At 44.7% G+C, this 16705-nt stretch overlaps 1 protein-coding gene across 3 annotated transcripts in view; it reads right to left on the bottom strand.

Annotated features, from left to right (window-relative positions):
* TMEM255A (transmembrane protein 255A) overlaps positions 1-16705 on the bottom strand; it is a 577786-nt gene that overhangs the window by 98288 nt on the left and 462793 nt on the right. For all 3 annotated transcript variants that reach the window (XM_069612683.1, XM_069612682.1, XM_069612684.1), the window contains one exon: positions 15131-15225. In XM_069612683.1, coding sequence (XP_069468784.1) covers positions 15131-15225 — 95 coding nt within the window. The remainder of the gene's footprint in view (positions 1-15130; positions 15226-16705) is intronic.

Genomic DNA, 16705 nt, shown 5'->3' with positions numbered 1-16705 from the left:
CTCCCGCATTTCTGGCAACTGTCGGGGCCGTTTTGTGTAAATGTAACAATTTTTTCGGGTGTGTAGTGCAGCTTATTCAGTACCTTAAATTGGATCAGGCGGTGGCCTGCATTGATGGATACCTTCTTGGTCAGTTCACAGTATCTCGCCCAGGACTTATCTGTTATGGTTGTCCCCAGGTCAGTTTCCCAGGAGTCTTTAATTGTATTTACTGTCGGCGTGTTTGTCTGCACAGCCGTGTAGAGCCCAGAAACACTGGCCCCCGACTGGGTGGACAGAGCCACGAGGCATGGATGTGGAGGGGGCTCATCTGGGAACAGTGGCCATCTGGCCTGGAAGGCCATAAACATCCTATGATACTGTAGTATCCTCAACTGGTCCCTCCCCATCCCAATCTTGAATTCTTCCAGTGTTATAAATTTACCATTGGGGAAAATATCTCTAATTTTGAATTCCCTCTCTGGGTCCCACGTCTTCTGAACATCAGGATCATAAGATGGTGCGATGCCGGGAAAATTCCAGAAGGGGGCTTCTGAGTAATATGGGGTTTCCATTTTGAGCCTACGATAGATCTTGGACCATGCATGTACTGTTGTACTGACTGGATCGAATGGGCAGTCATCTTTATGTTTAACTTTAAAGATGATGGATCGTAAGTCGTTTTGATGTGCTGCATGTTTCTCTATGCAGATGTGTGCTGAGGTATTCAGATCATCATACCAGTATCTGACAAATTGAGCCTGCGCTACCCGATAATATAATTCGAAGACCGGAGCTGCTAGGCCCCCTTTGTCATATGGCGCCACCATTTTTTCCCCTTTCATTCTGGCCGCCCCAGCGAACCACACAAACTCTACAACCATGGATCGAAGGGCATCGAAAAACTGTCTGCCAGGCCATATCAGGATGTTAGTGAAAATATATAATAGCTTCGGTAGAATAAACATTTTTAGTATGGCCACCCGGCCAATAAGCGAAATAGGAAGTTTTGCCCATAGACGGAGTTTGGTGGAGATTGTGCCTAATAAGAGTTCATGATGGTCTGAGTATAGGGAGGTCCTATCCCGCCACACGATAATTCCCAGGTATCTTATTTTAGTGGGAGACCATTGCAGTCCTTGTGTGTTGTTCGGATACCTAGTGGCAGGGGTTAGGGGAAAGATTTCGGATTTGGATCTGTTGGTTTTATAACCTGATTATTCGGCAAACTCATGTATGGTTTCCATTGCAGGCCCCAGGTGTATATCAGGTCCTCGGACATACAGTAATGTGTCATCCGCGTATAAGGATATTGACTGAGTTAGGCCGGCCATCCTTATACCCCTCTGCCCTTGATGTTCCCTAACGGCTGCTGCGGCCGGTTCCATTGTGAGGGCGAACAGTATTGGAGAGAATGGGCATCCCTGTCTCGTGCCCCTGCCCAATCCAAACCAGTCAGACAATGTACGGTTAGTCGGTACCCTAGCTCCCGGATTAGAGTATAGTATCCTGATGCATCTTAGAAAGTATGGGCCAATTCCGAATTTCTCGAGTACTATAAATAGATACATTCATGACACTGAATCAAACGCCTTTTCAGCATCGAGGGATACGGCCACCGTATTTCAGGTTTTATCTGGGCCATGACTCCAAACAATCTCCGGAGATTCAGTGCTGTTGACCTGGTGGGAATAAAGCTGCACTGATCCAGGTGCACCAACATGGGCATATTAGGTAGGCGTCTTGTGGCCAGGATCTTAGCAAATATTTTTGCATCGCAATTTATTAGAGACAGGGGCCGGTAGAAGGACATCTCGTTGGGTGGTCGCCTAGGCTTCAAAAGCACTGTTGTTATGGCCTCTCTCATGGATTCCTGGTGCTTTTCTGTTGGCTAATGATTTTATTGCTTCTGTGATCTCATCAGTCATTAGGGGTTGGTCAAGCGCAAGTTTATATTCTGTGGCCAGTTTCGGGAGTGTAATATTGTCTAGGTAATTTCTTATATCACTGGCTGATTTCAAATCATGATTAGCATGTAGTTCTGAATAAAAACGGGTGAATTCTCTATTTATTCCCTCTTCACTAGTGGTCACTGTGCCGTCTCCTGCTAATATGCTTCAACAGGTTTGCTAAGGTACGACCCACTCTATTTCCTTCACCGGAAGTAAATAGTGGAGTTGCCATATATAGTAATTCCCTAGTTGCTAGTTTATTGAACTCTTTCAGACTATTGTTAATGTCTGAGAGGGTTTTATCTTCATGTGTGACTGTATATCGTGCTTCTAGCTCTCCCAAATGTTTCTCCACCTTCGCCAGTTCTACCCTGACTGCCTTCAACAGACCCGTGGATTTAGAAATTAGGATCCCTCTCACCCATACCTTAAAGGTTTCCTAGACGGATGCGTTCCTGTCAACTGATCCCCTATTGGTTTCAAGGAAGCGTTCCACCTATATGTGTAATGTGTTAGCTACTGCTGGGTCCTTAAGGATGTCGAGTGGCATCCTCCATCTTCTAACCGGAGGTTTTTCATTCTCTAGTGTCATGTCCATTATGATGGGGGAGTGGTCTGACAGGGTGCGGGGGAGTATCTCACAGTTATTTATCTGGTCCATGAGGGATGCGGATACCAGCCAGTAATCTATCCTAGACTCAGTGTCATGCACTGAGGAGTAGAATGAATATTGTCTTTTTTGTGGGTGTAGCGTTCTCCAGGCATCAACTATTGTCAGTTGCAGTAGGATTTGTTGTAGCATGGTGGATGTTTTTGTGGGATATCGGTGGTTGGTAGTGGAGCGGTCTAGCGTGATATCCAATATTGTATTGAAGTCCCCCCCACAGTATCTGCTCACTCCCAGTGTAGCCTATTTCATGTACCACATCTGTGTAGAAATCGGGGTCATCCACATTTGGCCCATAAGTGTTTACTAACACCATCTCTCTCCCCGCTATGCTGCCCCATACTATGACATAGCGACCCTGTGTGTCTATTTTGCTTTTACCAAATCAAAGGCTTGCGGAGGGGTGGATCAGGGTAAGGACACCTCTTGCCTGTGTGGAGTATTCAGTGTAGTACCTATGCTGCCCCCAGCTCTTCAAAAACCCTGTGTTTACCTTCCGGAGTGCATGTGTTTCTTGCAGCATAATCACCTGAGGGTGTTGTCTAATGACATAGGCTCCCACCTTGCTTGACTTAGTGCGGTTGTTCAGTCCACGAACATTCCACGTAAGGAGTTTTAGCTTCAGCTCCTGAGCCATCGCCCTAGTGTGTGCCATGTTTGCATGCCTTTACTATGTTCCTTATCTCAATATTTCTTAGTAGTGCGTCATGTGCAGTGGCGCGACCACAAATTTGAACTTGTAGGACCCCTTAAACTGGGTCCCGGAACCTCACCTCCCCTTTCCGATTCCCACGTAGCTCAACATAGCTAAGCCTCATATGGCATTTTGACCCCCCACCCGCATCATCTCCCCCAACTTGACGATGCTGCCCTTTAACTCTCTAAATCTTCCCTTTGGGCATTCCCTTGAACTGGTGGAGCTTTCCTGAGGTTCGCCTGTTGTGGCCATCTGGCTGACCCTGTCAGGGGCTCACGGCTCGATGTACAATGAACCTCTGTCCAGGCTGTCCTTGTTAGTGTTCCTTTATCCCTGTGACGGCAGGTAGGCAGCATGCCTCCGTCAGTCTGCTGAGTCTCGCCTCTCCTCTCCCAGCCGTGGTCTAGCATTTTCATCGATCGCCCGATCCCTGGGAGGCAGCGGGATGGAGGCCTCCATATATGCCATGGCTTCTGCAGGATTCTCAAAGAAGTGGGCTCTTCTACCATGTTGGATTCTCATTTTTGCTGGGAATGAGGGCATATGGCACGTTGCGCATCCGCAGCAGTTTCTTAACCAATTCATAGGACCGTCTCTGTGTTTGTATGTTAGCCGAGAAGTTTCTGTTTTGCTCATAGTGTAAAGTTCGTTTCTCTCTGGACATTTGGAGTATAGCATCTCTGTCCCTGTAGTTAAGGAGAGGTGCTATTATGGTGCGAGGTGGAGCCCCTGGCTTCGGAGGTGGTGCTAGAGTACAGTGGGCCCTCTCGACGAGGAAGTGTTCCGAAAAGGATTCCGCTCCCAGGACATCTTTCAAAAGGTTTTCCACTTGTCGCTCCATGGAGCCCTTGCCAAAGGTTTCCGAAACCCCGACAATCTGTATGTTATTCCTCCGTGATCTCGATTCAAGAACTTCGCACTTGCTTTGGGTTTTGTGTAGTTCTGTTTTGAGTTGGGCTATGCCACGGCCATGTTGTGAAATTGTGTCCCTGTTCGTACTTATCCTATTCTCCGCTTCCGTAATGCGCGTGCTCTCCTTCTCCACTCAAGCTTTCAGGGATCCAATTGTTGCCACTATGTCGTCCAATTTGACATTGACCGTCAGGAATCCGTTCTGCACCAGTGTTGCTAGGCGATCTAAAGGATCTTCCTCCTGTCTGTCGGGTGCCTGCGGCGCCACCCCGGCCGATCCATGTGGCTGGGACCTGGTGAAGGAGTCCATTGGGCTGGTCTTTTTCCCTCCTGTGCCCTTCTTCTCAGTGCGGCCCATGTGTTGTAGCTTATGGTTTGAGGGTGGATTGTGTTCTCCCACGTATCAATGTCAAAGTGATTTTTTTAGCAGAAAGAGAGAGGAAAGTAAGGAAGTGTTTTCTCTGGACTTTCTCCTTGCACAGGGTGTTTTGCCCGCTTGTTGATAGTGCTTTTGTTCCTTCTATGGCACCTAAATCTCTCCCAGGTGCCCCCCCCAGAGTCTGCTCAGGGTGTAGCCTTGGTAGGTTTCCTTGTAGAGTGCACCTCTGCACGTTTCCAGAGCGATTGGAGTCTTACCTGTGGGGGGGGTCGTCTGGCTTCGCCCACTGTATGCAGGGTATCCTGAGGTTGCAGGCAGATATCCCAAACTTAGGATTTTATATTAGCCCAATTACTGTTTTCACCTGAATGTGGGGGGGTGCACCCCTAGCCACGCACCCAGCGGGAGCGGAGCACAGCCCTTCGGGCGTCGCCGAAGCCGACGGCTCTCTACTCCTTCCTCCTGCTTTGGGGTCGCGGTGCCCGGCGTCACCCTCCGGTCGTGTGAGGTGTTAGCTGGTGATAGTGTAGCGCACCAGGCTGGGGCGGCCGCACAGCGTTCTTCTCTGGCCCTATGTGCTGCAGTCTCGGCGGCGCCGCCTCCCCCAATGCGGCCTGCTATTATCGATGTCCTGTGGAGCCGCCAGTTGGCTGCACCAAAGCTTCCCAGCCACCAAAAGTCTCAAGCAGGATATCTCGCTCCTTCCACGTATATGCACAATATTTTCAGGATCTATCCATGAGGCTCTCCGTCAGCGGGATCTCACTTTATCAAGCGTCTGGAATGGCGCTGGAAGGATTAATTCGAAATAGGATTTCATTTGAGCCGGAGCTCACCTTGCAGGCAGCCATACTCGATGCGTGCAACAGCGCCCCCCCCTGTAAAAGTGATTTCAACGTGGAAGGCCAGACGGGCCTCGATCCATGTTTTGAACTGCTTTATTTTGAGAACCTGAGCCAAAGTGTGTCATCCTGTCTACAGGGACTGCTTTACTCTGTACTGTCCAACGTGGGGAGGAGAGCTGACACAGCCAATTTGATTCTTTATATTTTAACACTGAGTTTCCTTTGCATACATATTCCCTTTTCCACACTTTTTGCATAAGAGATAGGGCAGGCATTAGGTTTTGTTAGTATTGGCCATTTTGATTTGACAGAGACTGACTAGGACTGTGTTTAATATATTATTTGATGGTAGAGACAACTCCCATCTTAGCTATAGGGCAACGTAGGGGTTTTTCCGAAAACCCTAGAACTGAATAAAGGTTTTACAAATTGTACCGTTTGTGTCAGTGTCATACTTGGGATACCATGCTTCCCTTACATAAACCACCCACGGTTAAAGACATTTCCATTTTCACCTTCGAATTTAGTTTATAGTGTGAGGGTCAGAATAGAACTTTGGGCACGGGACAGTTTTTGCTTTGGACATTCTGACACCGACAGATGCTTATTTTTTGTTTAAATAGGGAAATTACTCTTAATGCAGGATCAGAGAGGAATTTTCCCAACTCCTTTTATTTCAAATAAAGGTCTTTAACCAAAGTCATGGCTAACTTGTATCCGAGTTTCATTCCTGAATCCTTACATATATACAAGGAGAAAAAATACATAAAAAATGAAAATGTGGATGCATTTGTCCTATGCAAGAAGATGGGGTTGGGCACTGTTCACACTCATACCAGGAAGGTTCATGGGGCCTCATTACGACCCAGGCGTCACAGAATGAACGGTGTCAGTAAGGGGCCGGCACCGTTCATTCTGGACCGCCCTATTACGAGGTCTGCAGCGGGTCCCGCAATGGAACGCCTGGTCAGACCAGGCATACTTAGCGGGACCCGCTAGCAGACCAGGATGCTTACAACAGGCCCGTCATTAACGGGCCTGTTGTTAGCATCCTCCCCATTCCCATTGAGCCCTATGGGGGCTCGAATGGGAATGGGGATGTACCGGGTCTGGGTCCCGCGAAAGGGATTTACCGGGCCCTCCTAGGTCGGAATGGGCCGGTAAGTCCCCTTTTGCGGGTCCCGGACCTGGTACCCGGTATGGGGGTAGAAATGCCGCTTTTAGCAGCATGGCTACCTCCATACTCGTAATGAGGCCCATGGTTTTATCTTTTACATTTATATTTGATTATACACTTTCTATGTATTACTGTAATATACATATTTAAAGAATGATATGGACGATGTAGAACAATTATTTGTTTGTCTTTTACTTTTTTCCGTCTTACACAGCCTAATTTCCTTGATTAACTCACTACATGTAGTTTACAATTTCAAATAACCACTGCAGATGATTGTATTGCACTAAATGTATATACATGGTTTAACTGTATAAAAATGCATGATAGATTGTATATTTTTGGATTCCCTGCTAAATGAGTAAATGTTTATGCATCTTGAGCTGGAATGTCAAAAGCACAATAACCCAGTAAAGAGAAGAAAAGTGTCAAACTACATAGACAGGAAGAAAGTAGATATCACAATCCTATAAGAAACTGACTTGTGAAAATGGCAAGCAGACTATAAATAGAACAGACTATTTGACAAAGAGTTTTCCAATTGCTCTAATGGTTGTCCAAGAGGGGGGGGGGCATACTGTTTAAAAGAAACTTGTGACCCTCAATAGAAATGGTCAAAATAGATCAAGAGGGGAGATATGTAATTTTTAGCATCATTGGGAAAAGTAAGCAGTTGACTCTATGTGCCATTTATGCACCCAACTTAGAACAGCAGAAATTCTTTGAAAAACTTGGTGGAATTCTATGTGATCTGGTAGCACAGATATACTATTTAGAGGACATTTTAATATCTCTCCAGATGGAAAACTAGACAAGACAGGAAAGCAAAACTCATATACTGAAATGAGGGCAAGAAAAGGCCTATTGAGTCTTATGCAAATGTGAGATTAAATTGACATACAACGAGAGCTACACCAGGGCCAAAAATAATACACATTTCATTCAATCCCGCATGGGGTATCGTCTCATATTGATAATTTTTTTAGTTTCCAGGAGCGTCTTTGGTGATGTAAAGACAGCTGAAATAGATAATATAATAATCTCTGGCCATGCTAGTGTCAAAATAATACTAGATCAATCAGCGGGGGGCATATCTGCAGACAATCCTTGGCAACTTAAAGGACATCTTTTCGTCAGATGAAGAAATAGTGTGCTATTTAGAGGTCAATTGAAAATACAGTTTCTGATTTATCGATAATCTGTGATGCTTTAAAGGCTACTACATCTGGAACGGAAGAAGGGTGCGTCGGAACTACTTAAGCTAGAAAATGATCATAAGAAAGTTGAAAGAAGATATAATGCTAACGTACTCCAAGGGCTCTTCAAAAGTGAATTGATGCTTACACACAATTTGGGAAAAACTTGGATCTGAGGGTTAACTAGACAAAATTAGCTTTTATGGCCTGTAAAAGTAATAAAAATGCCAAAAATTAAAAGTAATGGCCCTATGATTCCAAAGGTGTTCGAATTTCATTAGCTTGGAATACGTTTCACTCCAGATTTGACAGGAGAGGTCCACATTAAAAAAAATGTAATCAGAATGAAACAGCTGATAGGGGAAATAACACGGTTTAAGTACATGTGTAAAGCACAATTTATCAACATGATTCTCTGGGTATATAGTACACAAACCAAGGCAGCTCTTAAGTATGGTGCATCGCTATGGAAGCACTCCAATATATCAGAGTTACAAGTTATTGAAAATGACTTTTGTAAAAAGCCTTTGGGCCTCCCGAGATAATGTTGCTGTGCACAGAGGTATTCTTCCTTTCCTCTCCTTCCCCCAGACACTCACTGTCTCCAGAGCTCTGGTTCTCTCTAGGCTGGACTACTGCAACATCCTCTTTCTTAATCTGCCTGCCTCTACTCTCCGCCCTCTGCAACTCATCCAAAACAGGACTGCAAGACTTGTCCTTGGCCTCATGCTCAGGGATCGTATGTCTCCAGAACTGAATTCTCTGCACTGGCTCCCAGTAGGTGCGAGGATTCATTTCAAAACCCTCTGCATTGTCCACAAGGCCTTCTGGCACCTGGGGTCTCAATAGCTTCGCTCATCCGGCTTCAACTCCCTCAGGGTCAGTCGCTTCTCCAAGCAACAAGTTGGTGGTAGATCTCTTTCTTTGGCTGGGACCTCCCTCTGGAACAGCCTCCATGTCTCCCTGAAAATTTAGAAAAACCATCTCTGGTTCCGGAAGCACCTCAAGACCTTCCTCTTTGCTTCTGCTTTCTCTCCTCCTTCCCCTGCTGAACTCCTTGCTGACACTGAAACTGCACTGGTCGCCTGGCTACCCTCTGTTTTCAGGCCCAGGTCCCCTCCCCAAGAGCTGCACACCTGCACTGCCACCCTGGCAACCCTTGCAGTCTGGGGCTGTTTCTGTATCCCTACGGCTCCCTACCAGCACTTGACACCTGATGTCTGCACTTACCCTTGCACCTGCCACCAGCTGGCTGCACTTCTTATTTATTGTTCTTATTTGTTTTAAATCTATTTTCTGTTTATCCTATGTACTGCACTCCCCCATCATCCTTGCACTTTTCCTCTACCCCCTCCCGTGCACTTGTGCGATCTCAATGTCAACTGGCCTAGTAAGATTGTTGTCTCTGTCTTCCCTCTGTTCCCCTCCCATGCCTCGTCGCATCTTGAAACACTTGTGTATAGGTGTGTTATAAATGCCATATCATATCACAGAATTGGGTGTAAGATTCTTGAAGGACGCATGGCACACTAATACAATAGTTGCAATGGTTGCATATTTGGTCAAATCCCAAGGTGCTTTCACGCGTAACGTTATTAAAGAGCTTTTAAATAGAGATGGTGCTTCCAAAATCTGTTGGTTGAACTATATTAGAATCAAACACACTAACCTATCCATCAATTTCAATCTCATACCTTGAGATGTTTTTCCAATGGCAACCTATATGTATGGCACACAGCTTTCTGCCTTTCCCGGAACCAAATCAACCCAAAACTCCTCAGTCATTTCCACAAAAACATTCAATATCCTCAATCGTTCACCTGGAATCTCCTTGTGCACCACGGACAAGACCTGATTGAAACTGAACCAACACTCTAGCACCCTAAGAAGGTGCTGAAATATTCAAAATGATTACTCAACACCAAACATCCCAACACCATTGGCCTCTTTACATGTATCTGACCTCTAAATAAGATAGATACACAGCAAGTTGATATCACATGGGTGCACTGGCAACAAATACAAAAGTGACTTGATGTCATATTTGCCTTCTCAGCTCTGATGCCACAACTCTGCATGGCCTCCATAGCATAGTCCACACTAGAGCAAGTAACCAAACAGTCCGCCAAGCAATTGTAGTCATTCACTGATGAGCCCTTAGGCCATGAGAAAATATGTATCGAGCAAAATGTGCCATTTAATTTCTTTGCAGTAATTCTATGAGGGATATCTGAAGCTTATCAAATATAGTCCAAACTGTTGCCACTGCAATGCACAATAATAATATATGGACGTTTAAAGTGAGCCATACTCTCACAGAATGGTAATAAAGTTGCCCACTTTAATTCACAATCTGCATACCACAAAACCTCCACTTCTTCCAATCCAACAGTAGCAGAGATGCCACGAGAGTCAGTATAAACCTTCAATGAATGGATCCAATAATCTCCCACATTCACACACTCTGCTTCTTCGTAGTCATAGCCATCTTCACTACACAGAAAAAAGAAAACACTTGCTATGCTGTACCCCTGTAAACTTCAACTCCTCCTCCACAACCACAAACCCTGATTGGCTAGTCCCTCCATAACCACAAAACCTGATTGGCTAGTCCCCTGATGTCTTCTTTCCATGCCAGGCATCCTTAAAAGACCCAGATGGCATGTGCAGGTCCGCAAACTACTGCAGTATCCGCGGACACTGTAGCACCTGCACATCTTCTTTTCACCTATAAAAACAGCTCCCTACAAACTTTTTTCCACCCCCCCTCATCCTATACAAGCCCTCTTTCTGCCACAAAATAACCCCAAATGCAATTTCCAGACTTTTTTCCCACTGCGCTGTCCGCAGACAATGGCTGTGGTCCGTGGATCCAATATGGCGACTGTTGCGGTCACGTACAATGTTACAATGCGTACTGTTAAAACCAAAGACAGTTAGAATGCTCCAACGGGTATCTAACTACATTAAAAACACCCTTCATTCTAATACACTTAAAATATGCCATCACAGTTATTCTTACTGCAAAACTTGTTGTAAAGTCCTATACAGTTGGAATAAGCCAACAGATATCTAACTACTTTGAACATTCCCTTAATTACAACACACTTCAAACAAACATACTACCACACTTACACTCACATAATTACAGTACGTTTTTTTTCATTCTCTATAGCTTTTTTCCCAATGACCCAATGATTATTTCATGTCAATACATCAACAGTGTAGCACACACTAATGTTGTACCAAAAATAGTACATCGAATGTATTATTTATGAGGGTCAAAAAAGTAAATCTATATGTAAAATGTTTTGTAATTAAAGCTTTTAAACTATCCTGCTTAACAAATTATACCATTTTTTTCACAGAAAAAAGAACTAGAGATTCCAGCTTTATTACTGTATGCAAATAAATAACCATACAAAGTATTATCTAGTTTGTTATCTTCACAAAGAAACAAATACATATTCCATAAGCACTATCCTCAATTGCATTACAATCCTAAATACCATATACACTTCAATTATATCATTCAACCATACTACGAATACTGTATACTCTCCCTACAGTACCTATAATTACTATGCACATATTACTATAGTATGTGTGGCCAGTGGCCCGAATCACCACGATATAATTCAACTGTATAACAAGTATGTACAATACACCTTCAAATAACAAGACCCACACAGAACCCTCTGCAATCGAAACAGCTCCATGACAACTTTATTGCATTCCCCCACACTTTCCAGGCCCTCTTTAGGCCACCAAACAACCCCAAATGTGTTTTCCAGACTTTTTTCTCACCACGCTGTCCGCAGTCAGCTGTGATATCCGCAAACTCGGCGGCACCGGCACACCCTTTTTTCACCTATAAAAAGTGCTCCATATCAACTGTATTCAACCCTTTCAGGGCCCTCTTTTGGTCACAAAATAACCCCAAATGTGTTTTCCAGACTTTTTTCTGACTGCGCTGGCTGCGGTCAGCCACAATGTCTGTGGACTCGGTGGCACCTGCACATCCTTTTTTCACCTATAAAACAGCTCCATGACAACTTTATTGCACTCCCCACCCTTTCCAAGCCCTCTTTCGGTCACAATATAACCCCAAATGTGTTTTCCAGACTTTTTTCTCACTGTGGTGTCCGTGGGCAGCGGCGGCTGTCTGCAGATCCAACATGGCGATCCTTTAAAAAATCATGACGCACCTCATTTTTTAACTATCCAATAAAAATGTATGTGTTCGCGGACATCGAGCCACCCCTTGATTGGCCCAGGGTTGTCCGTGGACTCAGAATCAGGAAATGAGTCCGCGGACCGGAAACAGAAATTACTAATTTTGTTTTACATACTTTTTGGCCATTTTAAAAGAAACTACTGGATGGATTAACACCAAATTTACAAAAGCCCGCTTTCAGGACCAAGCCGTCACTCCTGGAGCATGTTTGGTGAAAATCTGTCCAGAGGTTTGGGTGTTAGGCACAGCAAAATCTATTTTCCATTGTTTCTATGAGGATTTCAAAAATGTTGGGACCCAACTATAACTTTGCCCCCTTGGACAAAACCGCACCAAACTTCGCAGAATCATTCCGAGGGGCCATGCACTTTATTTGCAAAGTTTGGTGAGGATTCGTCGAACCGTGCCAAAGTTATAAGCCGCCCAAAAAGTGCTCTTCCTATGAGTTGAGCATTTTAACCATAAATACAAGGCTGCTGTCACAGCCGTGTAATATTTGTGTACTTCTCAACCTGTTAAATACTAAAATAGTTTGATGCCAGATGCTTTGGAAGGCTGATTCCATTGAAGTAAATCGCGATGAACACATTTCTGGAGGATGCTGAAGACTTGCTGAAGACTTGTTGAAGTCCTGCTGAAAACTTGCTGAAGGCTTTCTGGAAGGGACATCTCACAGAGGTGTATGGGAGGCTTTTGGCCACTTGGAGGAGTCAGAACGAGCCCAAGACAACACAAAATAAGGGCGATTCAGAGGTATTATTTAGGTGTACACAGCGATCAATCATTTTTCAGAAAATATGATCTTGTGCCGCAAAATTAAATTACTTACCCAGATAGTTTTTATGGGAACTTAACATATGTGTTTAACAGCTGCCTTACTTTTTCAAAAAATAATGTTTTGTGAAAGTTGGCTATTGTCAACTGAGAGCATGGTGCAATGGATCACCAAACAGAACAATAGGGTGGAGTCAGAAGCCAGTACTATTCCAGTGAACCAAAACCTTTATCGAGAATGCATTGTTGTGTGTTCTCACATGATTTAACATGCCAAGTACTCCACCCTTAACCTAGGCACTTGACAGATTCACTTACGTAAGCTGGAAAAGAATAGGAAGGTCATCTTCAACCTCGAAGTCAGTGAGGTGACATTTTCACCCAGAATACTCTACATACATCAAGATCCACAAAGGAGCAGCAGCAGTGGAGTTGCATGACCTGGGCAAAGGGCAGGCTCATTAGGGGCTTAAATTGGCTAACGGAAACCAGAACATAATCCTTGCCTAGTGGGAACCATTCTACGTAGTCTCTGAGGCTCTGAGGATACATTTAACACTGTAGCTGTATGTTGGTGCCTTTTTTAAACTTGCTAGAATTAGTTTCCCTTAGCACATGGAAGTCAAGTTTGACCTCTGCTCAGCCAATCAGAGTGCTCGGAATGCAGTCAATAACTAATGGTTTTGACTGTATTCCAAACATCTGGCCCTCAGCAGCATACTGGGAACCTGAAAACATGTCTCTGCATTTAATAAACAGCAAAGCGATTTGCCTGCCAGATTTCTTTCAACAGGACACCCCATTTCTGTGAGTGTCTGTTTTTACTGCACCTTGACTGTGACAGACAACATCCACATAAACGGACCAAAAAGAAAGCTAACACATGTATACAAGTTTTTACTCTTGCATTAAGAAACCATTTACTTTTATACTACACCCAATGCATGGTCATGTTAAAACAGTTGAAGTTGAACCAAATTTACAATTCAAATGCTTACCTTATAATGGCAACCTCGTTATTTAAATATCACCAAATAATACCACATTTTATTTATAAATATATTTTTGTATTGATTTTACACACGAGTAAAAAACCTTTCACAACCTGTAATGCTTTACCACAATGAGCTAATAGCCTTATAGATTTCGGGCTATTGCAGGGGGCTCATTAGTGCTTGGAATAACGGCACTTCCCCAACTGGTCATTATTCCGAGATAATTACCCCTCTCTCAGTCTCTTAGCCAATATTAATAGATCATCCTCATAATCTCTCATTGACGAGCTGCAATCGCATGGCAAATTTTGGCCACTGACTGCGCACTAAGAGATCTGAATTCAGGACATGGATTTTGTCATTTGCCCGAATCATAGGGGTTGCCTAGTCACCCTTTAGTCAATATCTCTCCAAAGTGCCTTATCAATGCAGGGTTCAATCGCCACCCAGGTTGAGTTCCCTTTAGCAAGGACCAAACGTTTAGCCTTGCCAATTCTAATGTATGGGTGCAGTCTGCCGGCCCCCTTTTAAATGGGGTGCGGTGGTAAAACAGGGTGTAAAAACAGGGTGTAAAGCTTTTTTGACTTGATTTACTTCTCCACCCCATTTTAATGCAGTGACAAGGTACAGGAGGGGCAGAGGTGAGATCTGCACTGTGCATTCCTCCTCCGTCTTGCCAGTGCATTTCATTTACACCTGCATGAAAAGTTCATGCACTCATGAAATCAATGGAACCGACTGGAATCCGCCTTGGCTTAGTACCATGCGGATTGCATAGGAACACAAATAAACGCAGTCTGCAAAGCGTCTGCTAACGTTGGCGGTTCCCCGCATTGAATTAGAGATCCCTTGCGTGTTTGATAACCTAGCTCCCATTCTAGAGGCATCTTCTATCGGTGTCCGCCCCCTTAAGACTTAGCGGGCTAGGGAACGAGCCTGGGCATGAAATGTACCTGGCTGCCAGCGTAGATTGTGCCAACCCATACCGTGGCCACTGGGGAGCTCCAACATACCCTCGTGCGGCTCTATGCTCACCTTCCACAGTTATACAGGTCAGAGCTCCAACATACCCTCGTGCGGCTGCATGCTCACCTTCCACAGTTATACAGGTCAGAGCTCCAACATACCCTCGTGCGGCTCTATGCTCACCTTCCACAGTTATACAGGTCAGAGCTCCAACATACCCTCGTGCGGCTCTATGCTCACCTTCCACAGTTATACAGGTCAGAGCTCCAACATACCCTCGTGCGGCTCTATGCTCACCTTCCACAGTTATACAGGTCAGAGCTCCAACATACCCTCGTGCGGCTCTATGCTCACCTTCCACAGTTATACAGGTCACAGCAGTAGCAGGTATTGCTTTTTACTTTAAGTGTGCAGGACTGAAGAGGACCTGTCGTTAACGGACATGACACCTGTAAAAGAGGGAAACATAATGCGATTTAGTCCATTGATGGCATGTGTTTTTTTTTTACTAGTAGTGACATTTGGCCTCAGTGGCCCATTATACTTCAACCTAAACAAATAGAAAAATAGAAGAAAAAAAAAATCAGTGAGGAAATAAAAAGAACCGCCTATTTCCACATACCGAACAATGTTAAGACACCCAGAAGTAACCCGCTAGTTCATTACAGATTATAAGGGTCATTTTGATGTGGTTGGGGCAGGGGGAGTGTGGTTCCATAATCTGCGCTTCTCCCAGTCCTTTGTTATATATCCACATGCCTCTCCTCCCACATTAATTTAAGATGATAGCCAGATGGAATAATAATTACCACATTGGTTTTTCACCTGTAAAAAGACTAGGCGAAATCCATTGGGGTTCATGTAAGTGTGTTCGGCAATGCATGGCCATTGGAGGCAGCATTATGATTCTTTGGTGAACAACAGCATGGAAGCATGTGTTGCTCCGAATGCCCATGCTGAATGATTAAAACGCACGCACAAAAACAATCAAAACTGCATGGACAGGACTGCTTACAGGAGAGTGTACACGTACGTGGTCCACCCCATGCAATGTATGGGCCCAATCCTTTCTGAAACTCTAGGAGAACCATCTTTGGTACCGGAAGCACCTCAAGACCTTCCTCTTTGCTTCTGCCTTCACTCTTCCTCTACCCTGCTGATCTCTATCTGTTCTGCGCACTGGACACCTGGACACCCTCTGAATTCGGGCCCAGATCCCTGCCCACCCAGCTGCATACCTGCACTGCCTCCTGGCAACCCTTGCACTTGGGTCTATATCTGCAACCCTACGGTCCCCCTTACCTGCACTTATCAGACACCCGTTGTCTGCACTTAATCCTTGCACTTGCCACCTGCTGGCCGAACTATCTGTTGTTGTTTTGATCATGTGTTCAGCACTTTCCATTCCTCCCCTGCCCTTTGCATTTCCCCCCTTCCCTCTCCCCTGCACTTGCGTGTTCTCCATGTAACTGGGCCTAGTAAGATCGTTGTTTTGTCCTCCGTTGTACCTCTCCCTTGCCTCGTCGCGCCCTGAAACATTTGTGTATGGGCGCGATATTACAAAAATGTCATATCATATGTCATATCAATCAAAATGACGCCCAAAGTGTATGATATGCGATTATGCATGCTGTTATGTATGTGTGGGATAGAGCTGTGTGCTTTTGGTTGCCTTATTTTGAATTGCTTCCTTACAGAGTCAAGACTTCGAGACACAATGCAACACCCATCTCGGAGTGGGCGGGATAATTAACTCACAGGGGAGAAAATTATGTGTTTCCAGTAACCTTGGGCGAGCAGACTACAAAACCACACAAACTAGTTTTTCTGCTTCAGTACAATTAGCGTGTAGTTAATGTGCAGTCAGCACTGTAAAAAGAACAACACATTATGCTTCAAATCAGAGTGTGTTTGAAGTTTTAAACCAGG

The sequence above is a fragment of the Ambystoma mexicanum genome, chromosome 5p, assembly GCF_040938575.1.
Source record: "Ambystoma mexicanum isolate Mex_15411 chromosome 5p, UKY_AmexF1_1, whole genome shotgun sequence".
NCBI classification, from domain to species: Eukaryota; Metazoa; Chordata; class Amphibia; order Caudata; family Ambystomatidae; genus Ambystoma; species Ambystoma mexicanum.
Note: the sequence above shows the minus strand (reverse complement) of the source record. Positions and strands in the feature narration are given on the sequence as shown.